General features: G+C 34.9%; 1 protein-coding gene across 1 annotated transcript in view; it reads right to left on the bottom strand.

Moving 5' to 3' along the window:
* Positions 1-27,167, bottom strand: part of GABRA4 (gamma-aminobutyric acid type A receptor subunit alpha4) — a 177,276-nt gene that overhangs the window by 49,201 nt on the left and 100,908 nt on the right. Inside the window, exon 10 of the mRNA XM_036417206.2 lies at positions 14,545-14,600. Coding sequence (XP_036273099.1) covers positions 14,586-14,600 — 15 coding nt within the window. The 3' untranslated portion in view covers positions 14,545-14,585. The remainder of the gene's footprint in view (positions 1-14,544; positions 14,601-27,167) is intronic.

The following is a 27,167-nucleotide window of genomic DNA, read 5'->3' as shown; positions in this document are numbered from 1 at the left end:
TGACATGTGTGGTATAGAGACAAAGAATGATTCAACCTCATCTCAAACAACAGCTCATAAGAAGTTAAAAGAAGAACCAGACACGAAAAAGGGTTATTGAGGAAAAGCAATTAAACCTCAATTATATAGAATAAGTGATTAAAGAATAACGTTACCATTCTTTGCTAGAGTCTATTTTGTTGGATATGTGTATAGATGGACAACAGAAAGAATACCGTATTTTCTGGCGTATAAGACGACCCCTAATTTTACAGTTAAAATATAGGTTTAGGCCTATATTCACTGTATAAAACTACCCCCCCCCCCACTTCAAAAAAAAGACTTACTTTGCCATCAAGATCTGCAGGTAATTTTTGTGCAATTTTGGTCTTTTGCCCCTGATTTTCGGTTGACTTTTTTTTTCCGTTTCAATAGTCGTCTTATACGCCGGAGAATACATAAGAAAGGAACCAATACTTATTTAAATAAAATATTTACCAAGAGCCAGGCATTCTGTTATGTGATTTGCATGAATTATTGTATTCCATTCTAACAACACTTTGAGGTACAGGTAGAATCATTATCCTCTTTCTGTTGATGCGGAAATTGGGACTGCAGATTTAAGTACAGCTATAATGCAAATAGTCAAGCCTAGGTTCACATTTCCCTCATCAGTCCGCTAAGTCTATGACCTCTCCATGACAAACTGAATAAACTCAGTATCAAAATTTTCACTGTACATTTTCTTCTGACATTCTTTAATTAGGCAACTTTAATTCACTAACTAGGGCTCTAAGCATTCTGAATAATTACATAGTCAAGGCATAATCCTAGGTCACAAAGTATATAGCACTTTCTGAAATACTTTCCACTCTTAAGGAAAACTGATGAAGTTAAAGCAAAAATAGCACAAAGGGCTTACAGTAGGGTGGTAGAGTCAGGCTCAGTGAAATTTAAAGAAAAACAAGATGAGGAAAAAGCAAGCCTCAAACTGGGGCAGCTGAAAGAGGCCAGATTCTCTAATCACATCAGTAGATTGGAGCTTTGCTATTGAGTTCGAGTGTCACCCTATCCAGACCCTCTTCAAACATGTTTCCCACTAAGCTTCAGATCTCGCTTTGTATGAGACATTTGAATAACTCTTTGAACCTACGCATTTCTCAGAACATAGAAAAGACCTAATTAGAAATTTAAATTTCAGAAACATTCAAAATTGCAAAAGAGTTTTTTTTTTTTTTAACAGAGTACTGTGCAGTGGCTTCCAGTGCATCTTGTTATGCCCCTTCCAAGGGGTAACTGCACTGACATCCACTCCGGAATGGATTGTTTGAAAACATCCAGAATGACTGGACAAGTGAGAATGAATAGAGAGAAAAATTGTATGTCAATTCTCAATTGTTTAATGCCCCTGTAAGTATCCAGTTGCTTTTATTGAATCCACTGACATTAATCTAAGCACATGCAGAAGGCAGAAAGAATGTCAGCATTTTTTATTGAAGGTCCACTATGTTCAGAATATTGCAGTGAATTGTAAAGAATACTTTACATAAAGACAGAATCCTAGACTTTAAGCATCTTTCAGTGGATTGGAAAACCAAAATAACAGAAATGTACTTATTGCTATGATTAATGAGTGCACACATTTTGTTTTCATCGAAAGGTACAATGATGGCATCTCAGTCTTATCTGTGCCACAAACACAAACCCTTGGTTCTGTGCTAACCATTTCAGACATGCCATTGTTGTGGATAGCACACGTTTTGTTTTAATTACTCATTTGGCTGTCTTTCTTCCACAAACACTGTAAGTTTCAAAAACACAGAAACCATTATTTCTACCTATTAATATAATATGTGGTTCTTTACATATTATAGGTATTCAATAACTATTTTTGAACAAATGACTAAAATAAAATGTTTTCAGACTCACTTATTAGACATGTTCCCACTCACCTCAAATTTTGCCCTTTTTAAAACAAAATCTTTAAAAAATATATTAGCTTCATTTGGCTTGTGTATAATATGGACATTAAATGACTACTTCTCAAAGGAAACACACTATAAAGTGAGGGTGATTTGGAGAACTCCCAAATCCACTTTTATTCATCAAAAATCCCCTTTAGTGACACCACTTTAGAGTCACAGCCCTCTCATTGGTTCTTCTCATGTGAATTAAGCAACTGTGCTAAGGGCTAGAAGTAGAACAGCACCTCAATCTCAAAGAATGTATAGTCTGGAGGTAGAGAAAGCAATACAAGCAACAAATAAAAATTTAACCATGGTAAAATGCTAAAGTAAAGCAGAGCTGTGTCAAGGAATCCCAATCTAGTCCCAAATAGGGATTAAAATATGCAAGGCCAAATTCCAGATCTTGCTATTAACTGTCTTCATTCCAGCAGGAGATTGCACCATATCTTCAAGGCAGACTATCAGGTACTCAGACTAAAATAATTCTCTAACTAACCTGATGATTTGGTTTCTGCTAAAACATAAGAACAGTTAAGCAGTATATTTCAAAGAGTAGTCAATATAAGGTAAAAGTTAAGATTTATATTCAACAGTCTATCACACAGTCAGCCATGATTAATATAGTTGAAGTTTGGGAATCTGAATTTTAACAAGTTCTTCATGTAGGTTTTAAGCACACTAAGGTTACAGCCATACCTTATACTGACCTTGTTTACTTAAAAACCACCTCTGAGTTACATACCTGGTTTTTTTAGTTGATGCTTTTTTGTTCTGAATTCAACTCAAATATGTATTGTTAATTAACTATTTTTAACAAGGTGTCTGTCACATAATCTCAATAGAAACTCATGAGGTAAAAGTCATGAGAAGGACTTTGAATGATGCACTAGAGAGAATTAAGTCCCTTTCATCACAGAAAATAATGTTAGCATAAGCAATTCCTTTGGATAGAAATTACTTTTCTAGCCGAAACCGGTTTGGCTCAGTGGTAGAGCGTCGGTCTGCAGACTGAAAGGTCCCGGGTTCAATTCCGGTCAGGGGTATGTATGTTGGTTGCTGGCACATCCCCGGTAGGGGGTGTGCAAGAGGCAGCTGGTCGATGTTTCTCTCTCATTGAAATTTCTAGCTCTCTCCCTTCCTCTCTATAAAAAAATCAATAAAATATATTAAAAAAAGAAAGAAAGAAAAAGAAATTACTTTTCTAGAAAACAAAACATGAACTCTATTTGGCAGAAACAGTATTTTAAGTTTTCAATAAATCCCAAACTAACCTTAAATATATTTGATCTTATATTTTACAGCCTACAGGTGAACTGACATAAATTAGGATACAAAACAACAAGCAACAAGCGTGATCATTTACAGCAGTGTTTTTAATGACACAAGAACTGGACTTGGAGATATGTATACCATGAAACAGAAAATAGAAGAAGCTGTTGTAACCTAACCTTTTTAATTTCCAAGTACTTTTAAGACTAAGAAAAATTATCTGATATGAGAAGAAACATCACATAATTATAGAGGGATCAATTCTTTGAGAATATGAAACAATTCTAAATGTAGAGGAAGCTAACAAAAGAACTTCAAAATATATCAGATGAAGACTGATAGAGCTGAAAGGAGAAAATTAAAAATCCAAAATTAGAATTGGAAACTTCAACGCTCTTCTCTCAGTAACTAGAAAAATTAATCAGGGAAATTTTAAGTATAGAAATAACTTGAATATCACTTTAAACCACCCAGCCCTAATTGAAATTTATAAAATAATTCACCAAACAAAAGCAGAACACAAATTTTCCTCAAGTGCACATGTGACATTTTAAAAACACCATATTCTGGTCCATATATTTAGTTTTAAAAAACTTTAAAAGTAGGAATAAAAACAAAGTACATTTTCAGACCATAAGGGGAACATCAAATGATCATTTCATCACTACTTTTTTCCCCTCTGAAGAGAATATATTTACTTTTCATATGTGTGACATACTGCCAAGACTCATCTTGTTTTAAATCGAAAAATATGTCAAGAATCATAATTCAGTTTTGTTGAACATTATGAAACAACATTATCATTTCATAATAATCATTTGGTGACCATGGAGTAAGTATATATCATGGTGTCTATGAATAATCTATTTACAAATTCCTGGAAGAACTCTTTTTCTACCCACCTTAACTCTTTTGCAAAAATGTTAGCACCTATATTTACATATGAAAAAGGTGGCATTGCAAATTTACACAAAAAGATGGATTTTTTTTCAATAAAAGATGTTAGGGCCACTAGATAGCCAGTTTGATTGCTTTGATGCATCCTTCTTTCACAAGTATTTAAACTTATTATTCTTCCAACCCTATTCTTTTTTCCTTTGATTATGACTCTGCCTTATCAGTTCAACAGTATAAATTCTTAATGACTCAAAGATTTAAGTATATGGAATTAATCTCCATGAAATTATTAGAGGAAGTCATGAAAAAAATTTAAAATAATCTCATCTAGAGGCAATACTGTTCACTGAACACATTTTTTTAAGTAATTTCTTTTAAAAAATGTAATGAATAGCAAAGTCCTATAGGAATAATATCAAAAGACAAGCAAATTACAAAAAATAATGGCAACTAATAATTATAAGCAATGTACAAATCTCGAAATCTTTCCAAAAAAGTACCTGAAAAAACGGGCAAGTATATAAACTAATAATTCCTTAAAATTAAAATATAAATAATTCTTAAACATAAAAATATTCTCAATCATAATAAGAGAAAAGTCAAAAGCATATTGAAAACATCTTTTTCCCCTCAACAGATTGGTAAAGATTCAAAAAATTGAAAACACTGTGTTGAAGCATGTGTAAAAAAATGGGTGTTCTCATATATTGCTAGTGGAAATGTGTATGACAATCTAACTTAAAATTTGGAAGCATCTATCAAAATTATAAATGCACGTAATTTCTAAATTAAGGTATACTTGCACATAGACACAACTAAAGTACAAAGCTATTTGTTACAACATTGTTTTTGGTAGCAAAATTTGCAAACCAAATGTTCTTTTAGTTTGTAAACATTCTATGGTGAAAATGGATTGCTTTCAAAGTCATAAAAAAAAATTCAATACCTGTTTTGAGATACACAAACACAATTTTTTCCCCCTCAACCACAGTTTACATTCAATACCATTCTGCACCAGTTTCAGATATACAGTAAAGTGGCCAGAAACCATGCACTCTACAGCTGAACATTATGAAATGTTCTACAGTTGAATGTTATGAAATGTTCTACAGTTGAATGTTATGAAATGTTCTACAGAGTGGTTACCCTGCAGACCCAAGTACCCACCTGGCACCATTCCCGAAATCTCTAAGCTAGAAGCCTGGGCACAAAATTCATGCATGAGGGGAAAGGGGTCTCTCAGCCCAGCCTGAATCCTATAGCAATCTGGGAACCCTTGGGGGATGTCCGACTGCCAGTTTAAGCCCTATATCACAATCTGGGATGCTGGCTTCTAACCGCTCACCTGCCTGCCTACCTGATCACCCCTAACCACTTTGCCTGCCTGCCTGATAGCCGGTAAAGTCTCTGCCTCAGCCCCCAAATCTTAGTCTGGAATGACACCCGGAAGGTTGTTTGGCTGTCCAGTCTAATTAGCATATTATGTTTTTATTATTCTCCATTCTGCAATCTGCATCTCTGGCTATTCTGCAAACTACCTATTTGTACTGCTTCATCCTGTCACCTTTTCCACCCACGACCCAAAACCCCTTCCCTCTGATAACTGCCAGTCTGTTCTCTGTATCTGAGTCTATTTTGTTTATTTTGTTCATTATATTCCACATATATATAAAACCACATGGTTTATTTTAGCCTATGTCAATCTCCTAAATTATCTTTTACATATTGTCTCCAGTCTAATAACTATTATGATGAAAATCTTAATCTCTTCAATATAATTTGAAATACTGAAAAATACTTTTAGCATATTGAAATAGTCTTTTTTTTTTTTATAAAATATGAGTGGGAAACTCTAGTTATCTGGAAATTTCTGATTTCCATTAGTGGCAAATGATAAACACGCAAAAACCAATATTAGAGAGTTCCATTACAAATAACTACACATTTTCAATTTTTATACCTTTACTGTACTATAGAATGAGAAATCTGCTTCAGAGTATAAGTTTCCAAATGCAAAAAAAAAATTATTAATGATTGGTATTAAGCAACAGAAGACAACTTTCAACAATGATTGAGTCACAAAGGAAATTCAACTCAACTTTGATCAAAGATCCAAATAATTAGAAAACTATTCAAAAGGCATTCTTTTTAACCAAGTTTTTCACATTGTAATTTAGTTACAAAAAATAATCTGTACTATATTTTCCAAACATTCTAATTCCTAACAGATCATCTTTTTAGTAATGCCCACTATTGGTGTTTTGGTTATCATTTTTTATTGATACCTAAAGGAAGATATGAGTTTAGGAATCAACTTTGAAAAAAATTTTGAAATTTTTCTAACTGTCACTGGCTTCTAATTCATGCTGTATTAATTAATCTGCTCAGGCGACTATAACAAAATATCATAGCCTGGGTTGCTTAAAAAGAGATATTTATTTCAGAATTCTGGAGGCTGAGAAAACTGAGATCAAAGTGCTGGCCAATCTGGTTCCTAGTGAGAGCTCTCTTCCTGGCTTGCAGTGTGCCCAATCTGGTTGTGTCCTCACAGAGAACTCTAGTCTCTCCTCTTGTTCTATTATTTATAGCTATAACTTTTGTAATACTAATTCCATTATGGGTGTTCCACCATCACAACTTCATCTAAACTTAATTACCTCCTAAAAGCCCTACCTCCTAAAATCATCATATTGGAAGTCAGAATTTCAACATATGAACTTTGGGGAAACATAAACATTCATCCCATAACACATACTTTGCACTTATGTTTAATATGAAGTCAACACAGAACCTTAACCACATTTCTACAAATCATCTCATCATAACAACTGTCACTCTGCACAATTTTACTGATTTTTTTTAATATTCTTATATACTGGTATTCATGGGTCTCACCTAGAGAGCCTGTGCAACATAAAAATGAGATCTAATCCAAGCATATAAATATAGATATAAATTATTGAAGACAACTTGATTGCTATCATAATAGTTATTAGTCTTGAAACAGTATGTAAAAGAGAATTTAGAAGACTGACATAGGCTAAAATAAACCATATGGTTTCTCTATAAATGCTAACTATTGGCAGGAAAAGAAATCTCTCCCTATGTAACTTGAGGTTATTAGAAAGTTAGGGAAAAAACTCACTATTTAAATCAAACTCCTTTGCAAATTCATAACTGTTTATTGATTATTATATGTGCTTGATTTCTTTTAAAAATCTAATGTAATCATCAAAGTTATATTCATCAAATATTAATAGCTCACTATAAGCATACACTTTTTTATAAAAGTCAGGAATGTATGATTTTGGGAATAGAATTCATCATCAGGATGAGAGAGGGCTCTTACAAAAGTAATGACAATTAAATATCCAATAAGGGTTTTTTGGTAACATTCTGTTTTATGTGTTCTTATACTGCCGCATGCTGTCTGTTGCCACATTTCAAAAATATCAAAGAAAGTAATGTATGGAGAACAATAATATTAATAAACCATTTCATTATTTATAAGTGAAGAAAGGTACAAAAAGTCAGAACTCCTCATTTTGAAAGACTGACACTGAAATATAAAAAATACACAGATAAGGTAAACATGGATATTTACTATTTCCTAGACGCCTAGAAAGTAAATCTGTTAAGTAATATCCTCTTTGAAAGTACATTACTGTTTCACAGATGAAGCAAAGCAGCCAAAAAATACAAGCAGCCAAAACCGGTTTGGCTCAGTGGATAGAGCATCGGCCTGCGGATTCAAGGGTGCCAGCTTCAATTCCGGTCAAGGGCATGTACCTTGGTTGCAGGCACATCCCGAGTAGGGGGTGTGCAAGAGGCAGCTGATCGATGATTCTCTCTCATTGATGTTTCTAACTCTCTATCCCTCTCTCTTCCTCTCTGTAAAAAAATCAATGAAATATATATGTGTGTGTGTGTGTGTGTGTGTGTATATATATATATATATATATATATATATATATATAAAACTCAAAAACTACAAGCAAAAGTTTCAAGAAAACTTTAGGTGAGTTAAGCATTCTAGATCAGCATCAAATTACAAAGCATAAGTTAAATTGTATTTAGGTCCCTCTTCTATGGCATTTGACATCATGCAAGATAATTTATGCAGCCTCAGAAGTAGCACTCTCAAAATAAAAAAATCATGAATGAACTACTTATATGTCTTATATTGAAAATAATTTAGATAATGTGCAATACTTTTATTATTATACATTTAATATCATATGTAATCTAATATATCTCAGACAGAAAAAAATATATAAAATGCAAAAAATTTCAGAAAACCACTAAAATTTAATTGTGATTAGCACTCCTCATTAGATGAAGAGTATAGATAGAATATGATCATAGAAGCAAAAAACACCTGTTATCTATGTTAGTTGTTCTCTTTTTATCCAGAAGATTGGACTTGTACCACAGAAGAGTATCTCTAACTTTCTATCAGACCTCACTGGTCCTGCATCAAAGCATATCTTAATCCATTAATCCTGGATAGAGTAAAAGTATGGAATATTTTGTGATTGCACAAACATGTCTTGATGCCTTTTTGGTATTCAAAGCTCTCTCAAGTGTGTGGTAAACTGGAGATGGTCAGTCCTTATTATTCTAACCATTGGCAGCTTTCCTTTCATTCATCTGTCATAGTTAGAAAAAAAACACAGTAATGTGCTCAAATTTCCTTCTGTAGTTTATCCCAAGTCCTAAGAATTCTGAATGGCATTTGGTCCAGTCCCCAAAATTTTATTCTACATTGATTTTGCCTTTTCTGGAGTCTCTTTCTTTTTTAAATTCAAAATCTGTTCCCAAAATAATCACAAGACCAATCACTAAAATCAATGCCAATGTCCCTGGACCCTCTTTTTGAACTAGGTTCTTTGAGCATTCAATGTCTTTTTTAAACATCAACTGGTTATACATTTTAAGCTTTATTTTAAGACCATTTTCTTATTTTAACTCCTTTGAGTCTCTATGATTTTATAGATAGCGTCCTTATTATGGTCTGCTTCTGGCTTTCCTCACAGACATTGTGGCGAGGAGCAGAGCAGCCTATTTTTGAGCTCTCTTGGGGAGGCTTGTTCCCTATCCCTCACTCACTGTGAGCTGATGTTTTGATGTCTCACTCGACTAACCCTGGCCTTTCAACCACTGAGCTTAAGTTTTTTGTTTACTGCCTTCCTTGTTATAGCTCTTGGCTTCCTGCTTCAGTCTGTGCCAGTAGAATCCTTGGCAACTTGCTGTGTTGTTTCTTGCCCTTCTTTCCACAAATTACTTTTCAACCAATTTGTCTTTTCAAAGACAGCCTGTCAGCAGTTCAAGGTATGGATTTTATCTCTGGTCTCCTAGACTGTTCATTTTAATTATTAGTGAGATCAGCAAGGCTGACACATAAAAGTAAGTGACCACCTACACTGTGTCATTGAAAAAGCACAGGGTGCCTGAAATTCCAGAAGAGAGATTCATTTCTCTGACTTCAAAAATACTAACAGTTTAAGAAAGCTTGATCAAATTGCAAATGCTCTCTCTGCTTACACTTATATTTTTCTGCAGGCACTACTGTGTTACTGATGTTAGTTATCTTGTATTGTATATTGTAATTAATGTTTCTGTCCCCCCATGAGACTGTAAGCTATTTGCATAGGAATGATATTTCCAGCCCTTATATCTTAGGATCTAGGATAGTACATGTTGACAGTCGGTCTAAAAACCTCCTATAAAGTATTTAGACCTACTGGTTGTTGAGTCAACAAATATATTGTCGGATAGGTCAGAAACTTACACTTCTAATGCATTCATTTTAACTGTAACACTAATTAGTAACAATTAGGTTTTGAGTCACTTGATGTAACAGAAAACCCAAATAACAATGGTTTAAATACAACAGGGTAAATTTTTCTCATGTAATGAGAAGTCCAAAGGAAGGAAATAAGTGGTATCCATTTGGAGGTTCAAGGATATCCTGGCTAAAGTCTCAGTAGTAATCCTAGCTTTTTAATGTTGAAAGGTAGCTGCTCTAGTTCTACTCACCATGAGTAAATTTCAGAAATGAAGAAGAAAAGGACAAAAGGAAGATAAGGCAATGTCTATATCAAGAAAGCAAAATCTCTTCAAAAATTCCATCAGATTTCTATTCATATTTCACTGGACAAAAATTATAACAGATTTTGTTTCCCATAGCAACAAGAAGGATGAGAAAATATGGGCCATGTTATCATTCATTCTCTCTCTCTCTCTCTTCCCCCCTCTCTTCTTCTCCTTTTCCTTCTTCCTCTCCCTCTGTTTCTCTCTCCCTTTCTCTCTTTGCCTGCAACAATATCTGGACATCTCAAATAAGGAGAGGAGAATGAATATTGAGTGAACCACAATAAATCCCTGTCACAGAGGGGTACTGAGTATATGAATTCTGGGAGAGTCAATGTAAATGTAAATGTAAGGAAGTCAATGTAAATGAGAGAGCATATGCTGTCAGCTAATGGTTGCCTCACTGTCTTGCCCAGTAATGGCTGAAAGGAATGAAGCATTTGGATCTAAAAGCTTTAAAGCCTAATTGATAGATGGGCTTCACAGGAATTCTAATTCCATTCATCCTCTTCATGAGCTTCATAAATAAACTTTTCCCAAGAATTTTCTATATATCTGGCAAAACATAGAGTAATATAATATTTGCTATCAAGCTGCACACTTTAAGCTGAACTTTGCAAGAACAGAGCTGACTGAGCACAGGGTCTTGTATGGTCCCCTGAAGAGGCACTAACTCAGCCTGTGTGTGTGCTTATGGAGTAGGAGTTTAGTTGGGAAAGAACTGTGCTAGAAGGAGAAAATGGAGCTCCCCAAATGAAGTGCAGAAGGGTGTTAGTGGCAGAGAGCAATAATTGATAAAGGCATGGGAAGGAAAAGAAAGTAAAAAGCATTCTGGGATTTATAATATTTTCCAGTGGTGCAAAGTACAGAATCCATAGGGTGAAGATAATGGTACTGAGCCAAATTAGGGGAGAGGTAAGCAAGAACCCAAGTGTTTTAACAAAAAGACACTAAATATGTTAGTGTCAATGCTGTAGGAAAACTATATATGTAAGACTTGCTTTAGGAAAATTTATTGGAGATAGATAACTTTGGAGAGAGAATATAATTAAAGGACCATTCCAATTTTCCAGGTGAAAAATATGAGAGCCTAACACAAAATGATATCAGGGACCGATTCCACGGACATTAAACAAGTCTAAGTCAAATGCACATTCAAGAAATGTGTGCGTGTGCACGAGGAAAAAAGTGTAGATAGAGGTGGGGCTAAAATGAAGGTAGAAAACTAAAATGACTTCCATTTTTTCACTCATTCGTTGATTCAATGACTGAGACAACCTTCCTAAGGATAGTGTGTGTTTGGGATAATGTATTACCCAAGTAAGATAATAATACACATCCTTATCTGTATTAAGGCCTATACAACTGACCCAAGTATAATAGGAGTCAACCTCAACAAGAACAGTCATCCAGCCATTGAAAACGAGGCCATTGAACCAAATGCCATTCAACGTGCTCTTAAATCATGGTTGAACAGTCTACTCCCTAGAGCAAATTACAAAGACCAAGGGAATAATATGAAACACCAGATTTTATTAAATAAAGTATAGACCTAATCATACCATGTTTCCAAGGTGAATTACTTAGTAGACTTCAAAACAAATTATTAACAAAATGAGAAACTTATTACATTGGCCTCTGTAGCAATTAAAAGGATAAAATCTGGTATCTAAAATATCAGGAAAAATTCTTAAGCCACGAGAAAAATGGGGAAGGCTTCACAGAGCCAATTTAAGTAATTAGTTACTTAAATAGAATAGCAAGGCACACAGGAATAGAGTATAGCCCCAGGTCCAGAGAAAACTAACAGAAATGGTGAGTTAGAAGCATGCAACAGTTTTAAAATTAGCATTTTATTATCCTGCCTTTATATTATTGAATAAAGGTGCCTTAAGGTTCACAACCCAATAGTCCTTGTCACTGCTGTCACCAGCTCAACCATGCTAATAACAAAGGCTCTCTCTTTTTTTTAAATATATATTTTATTGATTTCTTTTTTTATAGAGAGGAAGGGAGAAAGATGGTGTTAGAAACATCGGTTAGAGAGAAGCACCAATCAGCTGCCTCCTGCACACCCCTTACTGGGGATGTGCCCGCAACCAAGGTACATGCCCTTGACCGGAATCAAACCTGGGACCCATCAGTCCACAGACCAATGTTCTAGCCACTGAGCCAAAGGAAGGAAATTACTGGTATCCATTTAAAGTTTCAAGGATATCCTGGCTAAAGTCTTAGTAGTAATCCTAGCCTTTTAATGTTGAAAGGTAGCTGCTCCAGTAAGGCCAACAAAGGTTCTCTTAATGCACTGCCTACATTGAGAAAAATGTGTAGAATAAATGCCCCACAGCCATTCTGGTTTATAGCCACAAAGAACATCCCTATTAAAGGATCCACCTCCTCTTTTTCAAAATTTCTGTTTCCTCTATGCTTACACATTGGAGATTTCTTGACTTTAAGAACAATGAGATCAGCAAAGTAGCAGAAATGAGTAAATGTGATTAAAACAAATGAATAGTAGAGAGGTGACTTTAAGTCAGAAAGACCGAGATTAAAATCTTGGCTTTTGCACTTACCAGGTTTCTTACCCTCTCTAAGGCTTATCAATAAAGTAGAAATACTAGCACCTAATTCACAGAATTGTTGTGGAAAGTAAATGTTCATGCAGCACTCAATCCCAAATCTGGCATATAATAAGTGTTAAATATATATTAATACAAAGGATGAGTTAACAGTATCCTGTGAAATAGGATTTGCATTTCATTTTACAGAAGAGATTAAGGCTCTGAGAGGGTCATGCTAGTAAATATGAAAACTACTATTCAAACACAGGTCTACTTTGGTAGGTTCATGGCTATTATTTTTTTGTTTATTTTCTACATTTCAGAAGATATTCTTTCAATAAGTTAGGATTTAATAAAATATTGTGCTGAGCTTAAGGGTTCAGAATTAAATGAGAGAGTATGGAGAAGAAAATGAAAGTAAAAGCAGTGAAATGCAAACAGCTCAGTATTAAAAACATGCAAATTATCAAGTTTAGAACATAAACTTTGATAGTTAAAATGATAAAGATAATTTAGTCTGCAGAAGAGACAGTAAGGGGAAATATAATAGCAATAACCAAATGTACAGAAGTGCAGTTTAAAATATTATACTTTCACTTTGTAAGGATAGTTTAATGATTCCCAAAGGACTAAAAATTAAATGCAAGGAAAAATGACAGTTATAAAGTAGATACCGTGCTGCCAGTTTTGAATGAGAATGGGGGTGGGGTCACGTAGGGGATAGATAAGAGCTCTATTTATCATTCAGGGATGAATTATGCTTACATTTGCAAGTTCCAAAGCTATGGGGAACTGCTGTGTTGTAATAAAATCTCAAAACTTGGATTATTTTTTTCATACCATGAATATTTCAAAAAGAAAATGTAATGTTTGAATTTCCATGTTTAATTATTAAAGTACCCACGAATTTACCGAAAAAGAAAACCATTCACAGTAATTTATGTCTCTTAACGAAATTATTACTACCACAGAACTTGATTATCCTATAAAATTTTATCTCAGTATGTAATTTCACATTTATTAGTGATATATTATTGGTTATTAACCTAACTAAAGATTACAAATTAGATATTCTCAAATTCTACTTTCAAGCTGACCACTGACTACAGATATAACTATGGATAAGGGCAAGAAAAAATTAATTTATGTTTATGCATAGTAACATTATACTGACCAAATCAAACTAGCATTAAAAAAGATGCTTGTCACCATCTAATAGCAAAATGAAGTTTTAAAAACAATGTCTTAATTTCTCATAAACATATGATTTCTCATAGACATGATTTATCATAAACTTGTGATTGTATTCACACCAGGGGGCGATCTTAACACTGAAATGATGGATGACATTTTAAAACACGTGGTGGTTTCAGCTAGCCAAAATGCAGTCTTTTAGAAGCATATAGTACTTGAACAAGCGCTCATCTCTCCAAAATTGTTGCTAGCAAAACACAATTCCCTTTGCCTATCAAGTAAAACATTTTCTGCTGATAGGAAGGATCTTATTTTGAAAACATCTACCTATTCAGTTGGCATCTGTCTTATTCTTTCTGTGGTTGGGCTAATTCTGAATAATAAGTAAAACACTTAAAATTATATACAACTTTAAAAAATTGTTTTATCATCAATGTCATTTTTTATAAAATATCCTGCCAAACTTTCAGGGGTTTTCTTTCATTAAGAAAAAAAAAAAAGAAAAGAAAAAGGATTCTCAAAGTTATTTAAAACTGACACTTATAATCTGGCAACTATGGGCCTTTTTCATATTTTCTCATTACCTGGTAGAAATTCTGAAGCTCAGATGCTCTCCTCCAAAAGTTCAAGATGCAGAATCCTAAAAATATAATTAGAAAATTACTGTAAGAATTCAAGAAAATAGAAAAAGGCAAAAGACAAGTGTGGGCTAAGTTACCCAGAAAATGATACCTGCTTAAATAAACTTTAATAACTTAAAGTAGAAAGGAAAGAATGACAAAGTATGTGAAAAGAAGATAGTTACACGACTTTCTATAGTGGTAGAGCATGAATTTATAAACTTTTCTCAAACACTGTAGTTGAGATCACTCCTTTTTTTTCTATCAGCTGCCTCCATGAGTCACCATCTACTTGTGCCCAAGCTCAAACGGAATGTTCTGGCCATGGTTCACCTAATATGTATGGACAGTAAAGAACTCCCTCATGAGTTCAAGGCAACAGTCATGAACCTTTCTATGTTTGTATGCTAAATCAAATTAACAAGAACATGAATGTCTCAAATCCTGTCCATAGGGAAAAATCATTTTATAACAAGAGTAACGGTATAAAGTAAAAATTCACCTGGAAAAAGTTAATAATGCATTTATTAACAAGTTTAGATCAAAGTGTATATGAATGATGCAAGTCATAACTTATCTAGAAGCATATTTTAACAGTTTTTGAGGATGTAGGGGAGAAGGAAGGAACAAAGAACACAGGATGAAAAAAAAAGGCCACAGAAGAGAAAACTCCACAGAGAGTATGTTAGACTACCATTACCTGTGTTACTTCTTGATCTTTGGAGTGAAACAAGTACTGAAAGGTTCATTAAGAAAATGAAGCTTTGTTTGGTGGTAAGCAACATCTGACATGAAGCAATCTAGTATACTGTAAAGAAAGCCATGTAGTTTCTATCAATAGCAAGATCAGAGAGTAGGCCCTGACCAGTTGCTAAAAATTGCCAATAGAGTTTACTCCCCATTAGGACTAGAATGATTGTCAGGGAGCCACAATTGACCCATATTTTAGATGACATTTAATGCCACTTGAAGATAGGGATACTAACCAGGAATGGCAAACAATTTTTTTTAAAGGTTTGATAAATAGGTTGTTGGGTATGAAAGAATAGACAAGTCATGGATGACACAAAGGTTTTTGATTGGACAACTGAAAGGATAAAGCTGCCATTAAGTAGGACTGTGAAACTATGAAAAAAGCAGGTTATTAGGGTAAGTAATTATATTGACTATGGATATGTAAATTTGGAGATGTCCATTAGACATACCCAAGAGGAGCAATATAAAGTAAACACTAACTGTATTAGTGTGGAATTTAAATATGGTAATCAAACTTTTAAGTATAAAAGTGAACACTCTCCATTTATTGACAGTATTTAAATCCACAAGATACATGAACTGGGTGCAGAGAAGAGATAGGGTGAACAACTAGCCCTGGGATAGGTAGAGTCATTGGTGGCTCCATTATCCCAGCCTCCTGGTGGTCATGTCCTCCTATGAATCCCATTCCCTACTGTGTAGGCAGGATCTGTAACTTCTTTCTGACCAATAGAATATGTGACAGGTTATATAGGAATTACACTGTGTGATCACATCATTACATTATAAGAGTTTTTCTTTCACTACGAGGCCAGCTAGGAGAGGATGCCATGTGGTGCTCTGGGTGGCCCAGAGGTCCACGCTGTGCCTCGGCCTGTGACATCCTGTCATGCTCACCACATCTCCATGTAGGGGCTTGGACACTGACTCAGGCAGGGTGAAGGGAGGTGGGGTGGGAAGGGGAAAAGGCCCAGATGATGCCCATATCAGAGGTCAGCTGGGACCTGCCCTTCCACACCAGACACTCGTGCTTTGATTGCTGGCTAGGCCTAGGGACCGAACCCATGCACGAATTTTGTGCACTGAGCCTCTAGTGCAGCGTTTTTCAACCGCTGTTCCGCGGCACACTAGTGTGCCGCGAGATGTTGCCTGGTATGCCGTAGGTGCAGACAAGACAAGAATTTTATAATTTTTTACTATTTTGTTTACTTAATATTTTATAATAAAGTAATTATAAAATACTTTCTTTGTGTTTATTTGATTCCTATTCAAGAGAATTACTTTATATATAGTCAATATAGGCACAGAGTTAAATTTTTTAACATTTTCTAATGGTGGTGTGCCTCGTGATTTTTTTCATGAAACAAGTGTGCCTTTGCCCAAAAAAGGTTGAAAAACACTGCTCTAATGAAACTATAAACCCAAGAGTTAGAGTGAAATCTAGTTATTTGATTACATTTTATTTTTCTTTTGTCAATTTTATCTTTTTAAAGTTTTTATGTTAATATTTTACTTTTCTCATATGAAAATTTAAAAAAAATGTTATTTGTTTTTAAAGCTTATAGATTTAACCTATAAAGCCTAGATCTAGGATTGATTCCTAAAGAAATTGACAGAATATCCCAGCTAGTGTGTCTTGGTGGTTGTGTGGCCCTATGAACCAGAAGGTCATGGTCCAATTCCTGGTTGGGTTACATGCCCAGGTTGCAGGTTTGAACCCAGGTGGGGGTGAAGGTATGCATGCAGCAGCCAATCAATGATTCTCTGTCATCACTGATGTTTCTATCCCTCTCTCCTTTTCCTTCCTCTCTGAAATCAATAAAAATATATAAAAGAAATTAACAGAATAACACTTAGAAAAAATAATCATAAATGTTTACCTCATCATATTAAAAAATCAAATATTTCTTTTTAAGAATATTCAATTCTTATTCCTAATTTAAAATGAAGAAAGAATAGTGTAAGAGAGAATAACAAAATATGCTAATTATTACAGAAGAAAACATGGCAAAAGCATGTTTTTGAGCAATATCAAATGTATGGCAAACTAGTGAGGTATACTGGCTACTTTAATTTATATGCTGCTTTAGTTACACGAGAAAAGATAAGCTAAAAATTACCTAGGCAATCTGATCCTAAATTTGTTGAACTTATTTAATATAAAGGCAACAGGCAGTTGTTTAGACAGTTAAATACATGGAGCCAAAGAAATATATAATTAACTATATTTATAATAGATTTCTCTGGGTAACAGGATAACAATATTTTTCTTCATAGTTTTTCAGAAGTATTTTTTATAGTTTATTTTAGAGAGAAGGGAGAGAGAGACACAGAAACATCAATAATGAGAAAGATCAGCTGCCTCCTGCATACCATTTCCCTTCCCCCACACTGAAGATTGAGCCCACAACCAGAGCATGCACCTTGACCAGGAATCAAACCATGGCCTCCTGGTTCATAGATAGACACTCAACAACTGAGCCAAGCCAGCTGGGCTTCTTATACTTTTCAGTTTTAAAATATTCAGAATTAAATCTGGTTCATCAAAATAATTAAAATATTATATTTAAAAAGTCATAAAATCAGAGTTATCTGCTTCCTCCATTTTTTTACAGATCACTATGAAATGAGACAGCCAGGCAGAAGCTTTTCCTTCCAAAGCCACTGACTAACATCACCTGGTTCAAACATGCTTGACTCCACAGACTCACCTCAGCTCCCACTACACTGGGACACTGACTTTCACTGTTCAAGGTCACCTTACATGAACTTAAGTATTCACCATGTTGTTCATATGTTCTACTTTTCAACTGCAAAGTCCAGTTTCTATTCTTTTAGTCTCCTCCCACTGTGGCTCATCCAGCATTGCATATAGGTTTTTATTTAAAAAAAAAAAAAAAAAAAAAAAGTTGAACAGAAAATTTCCCCTTGAGTAGAAAGTGCAAAGTTTTTTATCCCAGCAAATACCTTTAAGTAGAAAGGGAAAAATTAATTGTTGAAGACTTAACTTTTCTTAGGGAAAAAAGAGATATTTTGAGTAACTGGAAAAGTCTTGAGGCAGAATTATTAATTCTTGGAAAATTCTTGAGGCAGAATATTTTTATTCATCCAAAGTCATCATAGCTAAAAGGTATTTTTGTTTGTTTTTAAAGGGAGAGCATCCATATAGGATATATTCAGTGTAAGAAAATCACAGCTATGGTAACTTTTAGAATTTCATAGATGAGATGAAATTGTGAATAGGAATAGAATAATTCAAACAGTAGAGATACAGTTTGCTATAACAGTGCAATAATGGTAGAAACTTTTAAATTTAAAAATTAAATTTCAAGCAATCAAAGGTAGGAAATCTGAAAATGTTTTCAACATCTTATCAGCTCTTATACATGGGCATGGCATATACATACAGAATAGGTAAGATATGCACAGGATGACAAGGCAAGCAGCTTAGTGGAAAGGGTACAGAAGCAGAAGTATGACAGCAAGAGTCAAAAATCTTACCACTACCACTACCTATCTAACTCTCAACAAGTTACTTACCACTACTAGATCTCAAATTTCCCTATTATAAAATGAGAATCATAGCAATAGCTATCCCATGTGGCTCTCAGGGGAAATAAACTTATCCCACATATTAAGTTTAATAAGTACTTAGTTGATTTGGGGTGAGATGAAGAACATAATTATTTCAAGTGGAATCCATTTTATTTGGTTTACAAATATCACAAAAGCTGAATTTCTACTTAAAATTTAAACATCAATTTGGAGTCATTAATGTAGGTCCTAATTGGGGTTCTTCTACCTTGAGGTCAACTGTGGGCACCCCTTCTTTTCTAAGCCCTGCAGTGTAACGGATAATGATTCTCTTGCTGCTCTCAAACTCTTATGATCTATACAGCTGAGAGGAAAAAAAGTGTTTAATACTGCTGCTTACAAAATATTTTCACAGCAGGAACTGAAATAGTGGAGCACTTCAACATATTTATGTAACAGCTAAATTAAACAAAGAGCGAGTATAATTTCCAAGTGGGAGAGCTACAGAAGTAAAAACTGATCAAAACAAATAGTTTCAGAACATGTGCAATAACAAAGTTTCTGTGACCAGAAGAAAGGCCCTGGAAAACCAATCCTAGAGTTGGAAAGAGCAGAAAGAATAAGAGAAGCTGCTTCTCCCACCCCCTTTCTCCTCTGCATTTCTCCTCCTTTATATAGCCTTACTGAGAGATGAAAGAAATCCTAGTAACACACAAAGTGAATTCCACTGATATAGTTACACCTCTCTACCTCATAATCTAATTTAACTAGTATTTATTTTACTTACAATGTGCTATAACTATTAGTAACTAGTGGGAATTTTCATTAATTTTTAAAAAATAAACTGCTCTCTAGGAGTCTATTATATATATATAATATTTACGTATATAAAGAATATATTCTACAAATATATAAAGAATATATATAAAATAAAATATATTGTAATAAGAGAATAAGATACAATTAAAAATGAAAAGTAGGCCGAAACCAGTTTGGCTCAGTGGTAGAGCGTCGGTCTGCGGACTGAAGGATCCCGGGTTCGATTCTGGTCAGGAGCAAGTACATTGGTTGCAGGCACATCCCCGTTGGGGGGGGGGGGGTGCAGGAGGCAGCTGGTCGATGTTTCTCATCAACGTTTCTAGCTCTCTCTCTCTCTCCCTTCCTCTCTGTAAAAAATCAATAAAATATACTTTTAAAAAAATGAAAAGTAGAATGTATTCAAATACAAAAAAATACCTGGTTTAATTCCAGGATAGTAAGTTCAAATAATTACCAGGTTCAAGAAGGCCAAGTAAATAAATGCAAAGGGCAAGGTAGATACTGTGCCAAATTGAAGCATGTTTCCTCAGAAAATCTGACTACTTTCCTTGCTGGCATGACTCAGTTTTGAGCCTCGACCTATGAGCCAGGAGTTCACAGTTCCATTCCCAGTCAGGGCACATGTCAGGCTGCAGGCTAGATCCCAAGTAGGGAACGTGCAGGAGGCAGCCGACCAATTGTTCTTTCTCATAATTGAAGTTTCTCTCTCTTCTCTCTTTCCTTTCCTCTCTGAAATCAATAAAGATATATTTTTAAAAATAGATTTTTTTTTTTTAAAGAAAAGCTGCCTACTTAGCACCTAGATTGCTCATTATTTGGGAATTAGATGCTTTAATTTTCTAAACAGAAACTAGAATCTATATATGTATGTAATCTGATTTTTTTCTAGGGTTGGAAAGTATTTAAAACATTGTGTACATTAAATAGATATACCTCTGCACATGTGTCAAACACAAGGCCCGCGGGCCAAATTCGTCCCGCCAGGCCTTGCAATGTGGCCCGCACCGCGCTGTCATCACTGCACTCCGCTGCGTTTCCATCACAATGACAGTTTATGACTGTTCAGTAAACCATTCGGCCCGCGATTTAGGCTGGATTTTAGATTTTGGCCCCTTCTCTGATTGAGTTCGACACCCCTAAGTCTAAGGCATAAGCATTCTGTGAGCTGTTCGTTTACAATCTTTGGTTTATCAAGTGCTGTAGACAATATTTGTTAGCACTTTAAGATGCTTCAGATATTTAATATGCTATAATTTTTTTCTCATAAAATGCTAATCTAACCATTTTATGGGGAGTTGAGGATCAGGGAAGCTAATATCAACATAACAAGTAAACAGAATTGGTTTCAAAACCAGGTTTATCAAACTCCAATGTCCATGCCCTTTATGAAAAAAAATTTTCTTTAAATGTGTGAAAAGAGAATTTTATGTTAGACCTGAGAGGAGAGTTAAGACCTAAGTAACCAAAGAGGTGATATAAAATGGTTTAATTAGAGGCAATATATGAAAAATAATAATAAAATATAAGCATGGTATTTTTAGAGAATAGCCTGGAAACTGGCCTGGTCACAGTAGAAATTTCATATCATGCAAACTAGGAAAAGTGACTCATACAGAAGACAGTAATAATATTTAATTTGATGTTCACCACAAAACACAACAGTAAAAGCTAGTAACCTTAAATAAATCTTTTTCTATTCATGCTAATCTCCAGTGTCAAATAATGATCAACAACACTCTTTATTATTTTGTTATTTTCCTAAGAGAAACCAGTATTTCAAACGAAAGTTAGTGTCCTTTCTAGATAAATTATCCACAAAATTACATTCTTAATTTTATCTGAAGATTACTCAGTTTCCCGACAAAATGTCTTACTCCAGTATCTCAAACCACACTGTCTGCTCAACAAAGAGTTAAAAAGGTGCCCTGGTCACTCAAGTATGCAAATTAACCCAAAAATGGTGGGTAATTTACATACTCAGGCTCTGAGTGGCTGGAGGAAGGGTGGGACACTTGCATCACCATGGCAACGATGCAGACATACTGCACCACCCCAGCTGCTTCAGGCCTCTGGGCAGCAAGGGAAGACAGATAGGGAGTTCCAGGCTGGAGTGGAAAGGCAGTGCCAGCAGCCAGGGGAAGGAAGGCCTATTCTTGTAGGAATCTTCACGCATCAGACTCTCTCTCTCTCTCTCTCTCTCTCTCTCTCTCTCTCTCTCTCTCTATCTATATATATATATATATATATATATATATATATATATATATATAAAAGCCTAAGTGACTGGCCAACCGGCCAACCGGCCAACCAGGAGCTATGATTCACAATGACCACCAGGGGCAGATGCTCAATGCAGAAGCTGCCAAGCGACAGCAACTTTGCAGAGTGCCCTCTACACTCGAGGACCCCATGGGGGATGTTGGACTACCAGCTTCAGCCTGATCCCCACAGGCCAGGCTGAGCAACCCCACCTGCCAGAGGGACCGGCTCACACCACAGACACCCTTCAAGCCCTGGGGCCACCCCAGGTGTGGCCAACTGGGGAAGGACTGTAGGAGGTTGGCTCCTGGGCATGTCCTGCCTGTCTCACCCAGTCCCGCCCGGTGATCCACCTTCTAATTAATTTCCTTTCAATGTGCACAAATCTGTGCACAAGGCCTCCAGTACTTCAATAAAGCTGGGGGGAAATGAAAGGTCAAGTTATAAAGTAAAGAAGTACTCAAATAATGGGACATATCCAAAAAGCAAAGAAGCCAGCTTAAGTGGTCTACTGCTGCAAATTGGGAACAATTTTGAGCACAAAAATAAAATAGAAAGCCTTTAGCTTATGTAGATAAAATTAACAAATTAAGCAACTGATTTCTAAAAAATAGGATATTTACATGGTTCCACTTACCCTTCAACAAAATATTTATTACCAGGGAAAAGAGTTATTTTTCAGTGAAGAAATCAGGCAGACACTACCTTAATCAAGTAATTAAAATGAATATCACTAGCAATGAAAAAAACTGAAATTGTGCACCACCTGACAAGATGCAATGAAAACAAGAAAGCATTATTTCTGTGGTTTCCTGACAAAGATGGCTGATCTGAATATAATCATGGGGAAACATCATATAAATTCATATTGCGGGAACACTGTACAAAATAACTGACCTGCAATCTTCAAAAGTGTCAAGGTCATAAAAAACATTGTAGGTAGGAATGTTCCAGACTGAAGATATTTAAAAAAAAACAAAACAACAAAATGTGACATGATTTTTAACTGGATCCTTTTATTATAAATAATGTATTTGGAAAAACTTGAATAGCATTTGAGATTTTCAGAATGTATCAAAGTTGATTTTTTGGTTTTGATAGTGGAATCATGATTATATGGAAGAATAACTTTGTTTATAAAATCAAATCAATACTATACAAATGGTTCAGGGAAAATTGCATTATTTGTACTGGGCTTCCAATTTTTCTGCAATTTTGGGACTTTGTGAGAAAATTATTAACAGTAGATACTTTGAGTACTTGTTCACTAACCAGAAGTCATAAAAATTTTAAATATAAATAAAATATTATCATAAAATGCACATTCTTGATCTAAAACAAAGCATTAGAAAAGATGGAGTAGTACAAAAGTTGGGACATTTAATGAACAGAATATTCATTAAATGGGTTCTTGAGTAATTTAATTGGAAGGTTATGATTTTATATAAAATAGGGTCAAGTTCTATTTGTGATAAGCAGTGGGAAATAAAATTTCTACTTTAAACTTTTGACTAAAAAATAAATCAATGGGCATTATATTTTTATACTCTAGTCTGAATCCTAGGTAAGGCTAGTACAATCCTGAGTATAATTAAATCAACATCATATCTGGATTAAATTTTTTAATTCTAGAAAAAAATGTTTAAGCATGTGAACATTATTTATTGTTTTCAATTAATTTAACAATTCCAATCATTTATTTTCTTCATGCTTATTTAAAATAATTTTATAGATTTGATATTAGTATATATCTTTGTCATTTAATTTAATTTAGAAAATAATTTCTCTGATTTGGTTCTTTCAAAGTCTGCTATCTTTCCATATTATTTTTGCATTGAAATATTTTCTTAAGTTAATTCTTATTTACCAACTGATATAGTATTAAACATTTGATCTGTTCATTTTTGCTTGTTTTTTAATTTTCTGTTCTATAATGATCCTTAATTATTTTGCTTAATAGAAAGTTCTAATTCTAGTTATCTCAATTTTGAAATAATAGGAGACATTCTGTTCAGCTAGGCCTCATGTCTGATATCGATAGTAGGATAAATTCAAAGATGAATAAGATATAACCATTTCTTTAACAAATTTACAGTCTAGAATAAATACTTCAAAATAAGGCTTGGTAACATAGGAAAGAGGTTGCACTCCCCATGGCACCTATTTATCTCAGCCTTTAAATCTCCCACTGGAGATAGAACCTGTAATATATAGGAGATAAATTATTAGAGAAATTTGGTTTCAGGTCACATGCTATCATCACTGACCCATTGGCCCAGTCACAGAAAAACAGCACACAAAGCTTATCTAAATGACATTTTAAAAATTGGGTTTACAAGTCAAGAGATTTCCTTTTCATGCTGGAATAAATATATTGAATCAACTAATGGAAACTTCACCATGCAGACAACAGCTCAGTGTGTATATGCCATGTAAAATGACCTTTTCAGCCAAAACCGGTCTGGCTCTGTGGATAGTCAGCTGGGGACTGAAGGGTCTCAGGTTCAATTCCAGTCAAGGGCATGTACTTTGGTTGTGGGCACATCCCCAGTAGGGGGCGTGCAAGAGACAGCTGATCGATGACACACTCTCTTATTGATGTTTCTAACTCTCCCTTCCTCTCTGTAAAAAATCAATAATATATATATATATATATTTAAATGACCTTTTCAAAGAACTGGGGTGAAAGGTAGGAGTTAGGGATGGAAGATCTGCAATTGTCCCGTGGCCATAGAGAAACTACCAAAACCAACTTCAGGTCATCCTGGGAATATAACTAGTGTAAGTTTCAGGGACCATCTTAAAAATGACTGATGTGCCAGATTCCTGTTGAAAAACAAAAACAAAAACAAAACCTAAAATTATAAACATTTACTCCAGAACGATATTAAGAAAATGACCAAGAAGACTATGAAAATATTTGTTTTCACAATAAATAGATTCATTAGTCCTTAGGGTCAATATATAATTTTAGTAATTGTAACTATTTACATATCTTTATTTTTTTATATATTTTATTGATTTTTTATAGAGAGGAAGGGAGAGAGAGAGCTAGAAATGTCGATGTGAGTGAAACACCAACCAGCTGCCTCTTGCACACCCCCCACTGGGGATGTGCCCGCAACCCAGGTATATACCCTTGACCGGAATCGAAACTGGGACCCTTCAGTCCGCAGACCGATGCTCTACCACTGAGCCAAAACGGTTTTGGCTATTCACATATCTTTAAAATGAAGTTTATTTAAAAAGAATTCCATGAAGATGGTAAGTTTAGCTATTCAAAGGAGCCCTGATTTATAAATGAAAATGTCAAGATTTAAACTAAAACAAAGAAAAGAAAAATGTAACTAATTATCAAGTAATTTCTCAAATAGGAACAGGCAGTAACTCAGAATCTATTTTCAGCCTTTCAGATAATAAATAGGTGAAACCAAAAGTTCAATGTGAGGAAACATCTTTTCACAGATTTAAGGAACATTTGATTCCAGGAAAAAGAAATCCCCTAGGTGAACATAAAGGAGTCCACCTACTTGACAGAACTGTTAATTGATGTGGAAAGAATCACAAACAGGTGTTTTATGCTCTAGGCAGAATTCTTCTCTAAAACTGGAAATATAATGCCCCCCCCCTTTTTTTTTTTACAATTAGCATTACAATTCTAACAAGAGGCAGAAATAATTAAGTCATTAAATGTGCTTCCCATCTAGGACTAAATAAAAATCAAATCTAATGAAAGAAAGAAGAGTCTGTCCCCAGATCTTGGTTGTTGTAGATAACACTGCTATGAACATAGGAGTACATATATTGTTTCAAACTAGTGTTTAGGGAATCTTAGGATATATTCCCAGGAGTTGAATATATCCATTTTTTATTTTATTATTATTTTTTATCTTCACCCAGGGACGTTTTGTTTGTTTTTTACTTGAGAGAGGAAGAGGGGCGGGAGGGGGAGCGGGGGGGGGGGGGGGGGGGGACATCCAAGAGAAACATCCATCAGTTGCCTCCTGCATGCATCCAGATTGGAGATTGAGTACACAATCCAGGGTTGTGCCATAACCATAAATTGAACCTGGAACCTTTTGGTGTACAGGACAATGCTCTGATCAACTAAGCCACCTGGCCAGGTCCATTTTTAATTTTTTAAGGATACTCCATATTGCTTTCTACAGTAGCCACTGTAGAAAACAATATGCAGTATCCTCATTTCATTTCTCACTTGGGTTCCCCTTTTTTCCACATCTTCATTACTGCTTTCTGTTTGTTGATTTGTCGATGCTAGCCATTCTGGCAGGTGTGATATCTCATTGTGTTTTTAATTGGCATCTCATTGATGACTCCTTACATTGAGCATCTTTTCATATGTCTATTGCTCATTTCAATGTCTTGTTTGGAGAAATGTCTATTCTGGGTGATATCATTATATATTATTTGTAATAGTGTCAACAGTAAAAAATGAAAAGAAAGAAGGGAACCAAAGGAGAAGATAAAATAATCCCATCACTTCATAATCTTCCTATTTCATTTTGTTCATTTTTTCTGAGGAGCATTTTAGGGAAGGGATAGGTTTTAACATGCATTTTTCCATAGAAAGATATTATGTCCTCCTAGTCTAAGGGCATCAGCCAAAAATAAAACAAACAAAACCCCACTCATTTAAAAAACAAACCTTTATTCTACTAACCAAATGGATGTCAGGGGAAAAACAGGGAAAGGTTGTCTTATGTTTTTCATCTGCACACAACCTACTGCCCAGGACTCAAAGATTTCATCTAAGATCATGTACATAAAACTACTTTACAAAGTAAATATCCCAGAAATATAAGATAATCAAATCTTATTTGAAAATCAGTCTTTCTACCTGACTCTTCCTTATTCACGTCACCCCAGCAGAGTTTAACCTCTGCCCCCTGCAGGCAGCTTGGAGAATGAAAACAAGGGCAGGACTTGGCCTAGTACAGGGATTTCTTTGCCACCTCCTGGACATGGCTCATTTCCATTTGGAGCTATTAGGCCAAAACCGGAAGGCTGCCAACCCCTGCTGAAGGCATAGATGACCAAAATGGAAGGCCTACCTGCTGTGCTGACATCATTCTTAATGACTCAAACATCTAGAGAACAACATCTCACAGTGACAGTCAGAACTTCCCTGATAAGCATTAAGTCACATGCTGCATACTATGCATTAGACATATAGCAGGAGTAGTAAAGTGTGTCCCTCA

The sequence above is a fragment of the Pipistrellus kuhlii genome, unplaced genomic scaffold (genome assembly GCF_014108245.1).
Source record: "Pipistrellus kuhlii isolate mPipKuh1 unplaced genomic scaffold, mPipKuh1.p scaffold_m20_p_1, whole genome shotgun sequence".
Classification (NCBI taxonomy): Eukaryota; Metazoa; Chordata; class Mammalia; order Chiroptera; family Vespertilionidae; genus Pipistrellus; species Pipistrellus kuhlii.
Note: the sequence above shows the minus strand (reverse complement) of the source record. Positions and strands in the feature narration are given on the sequence as shown.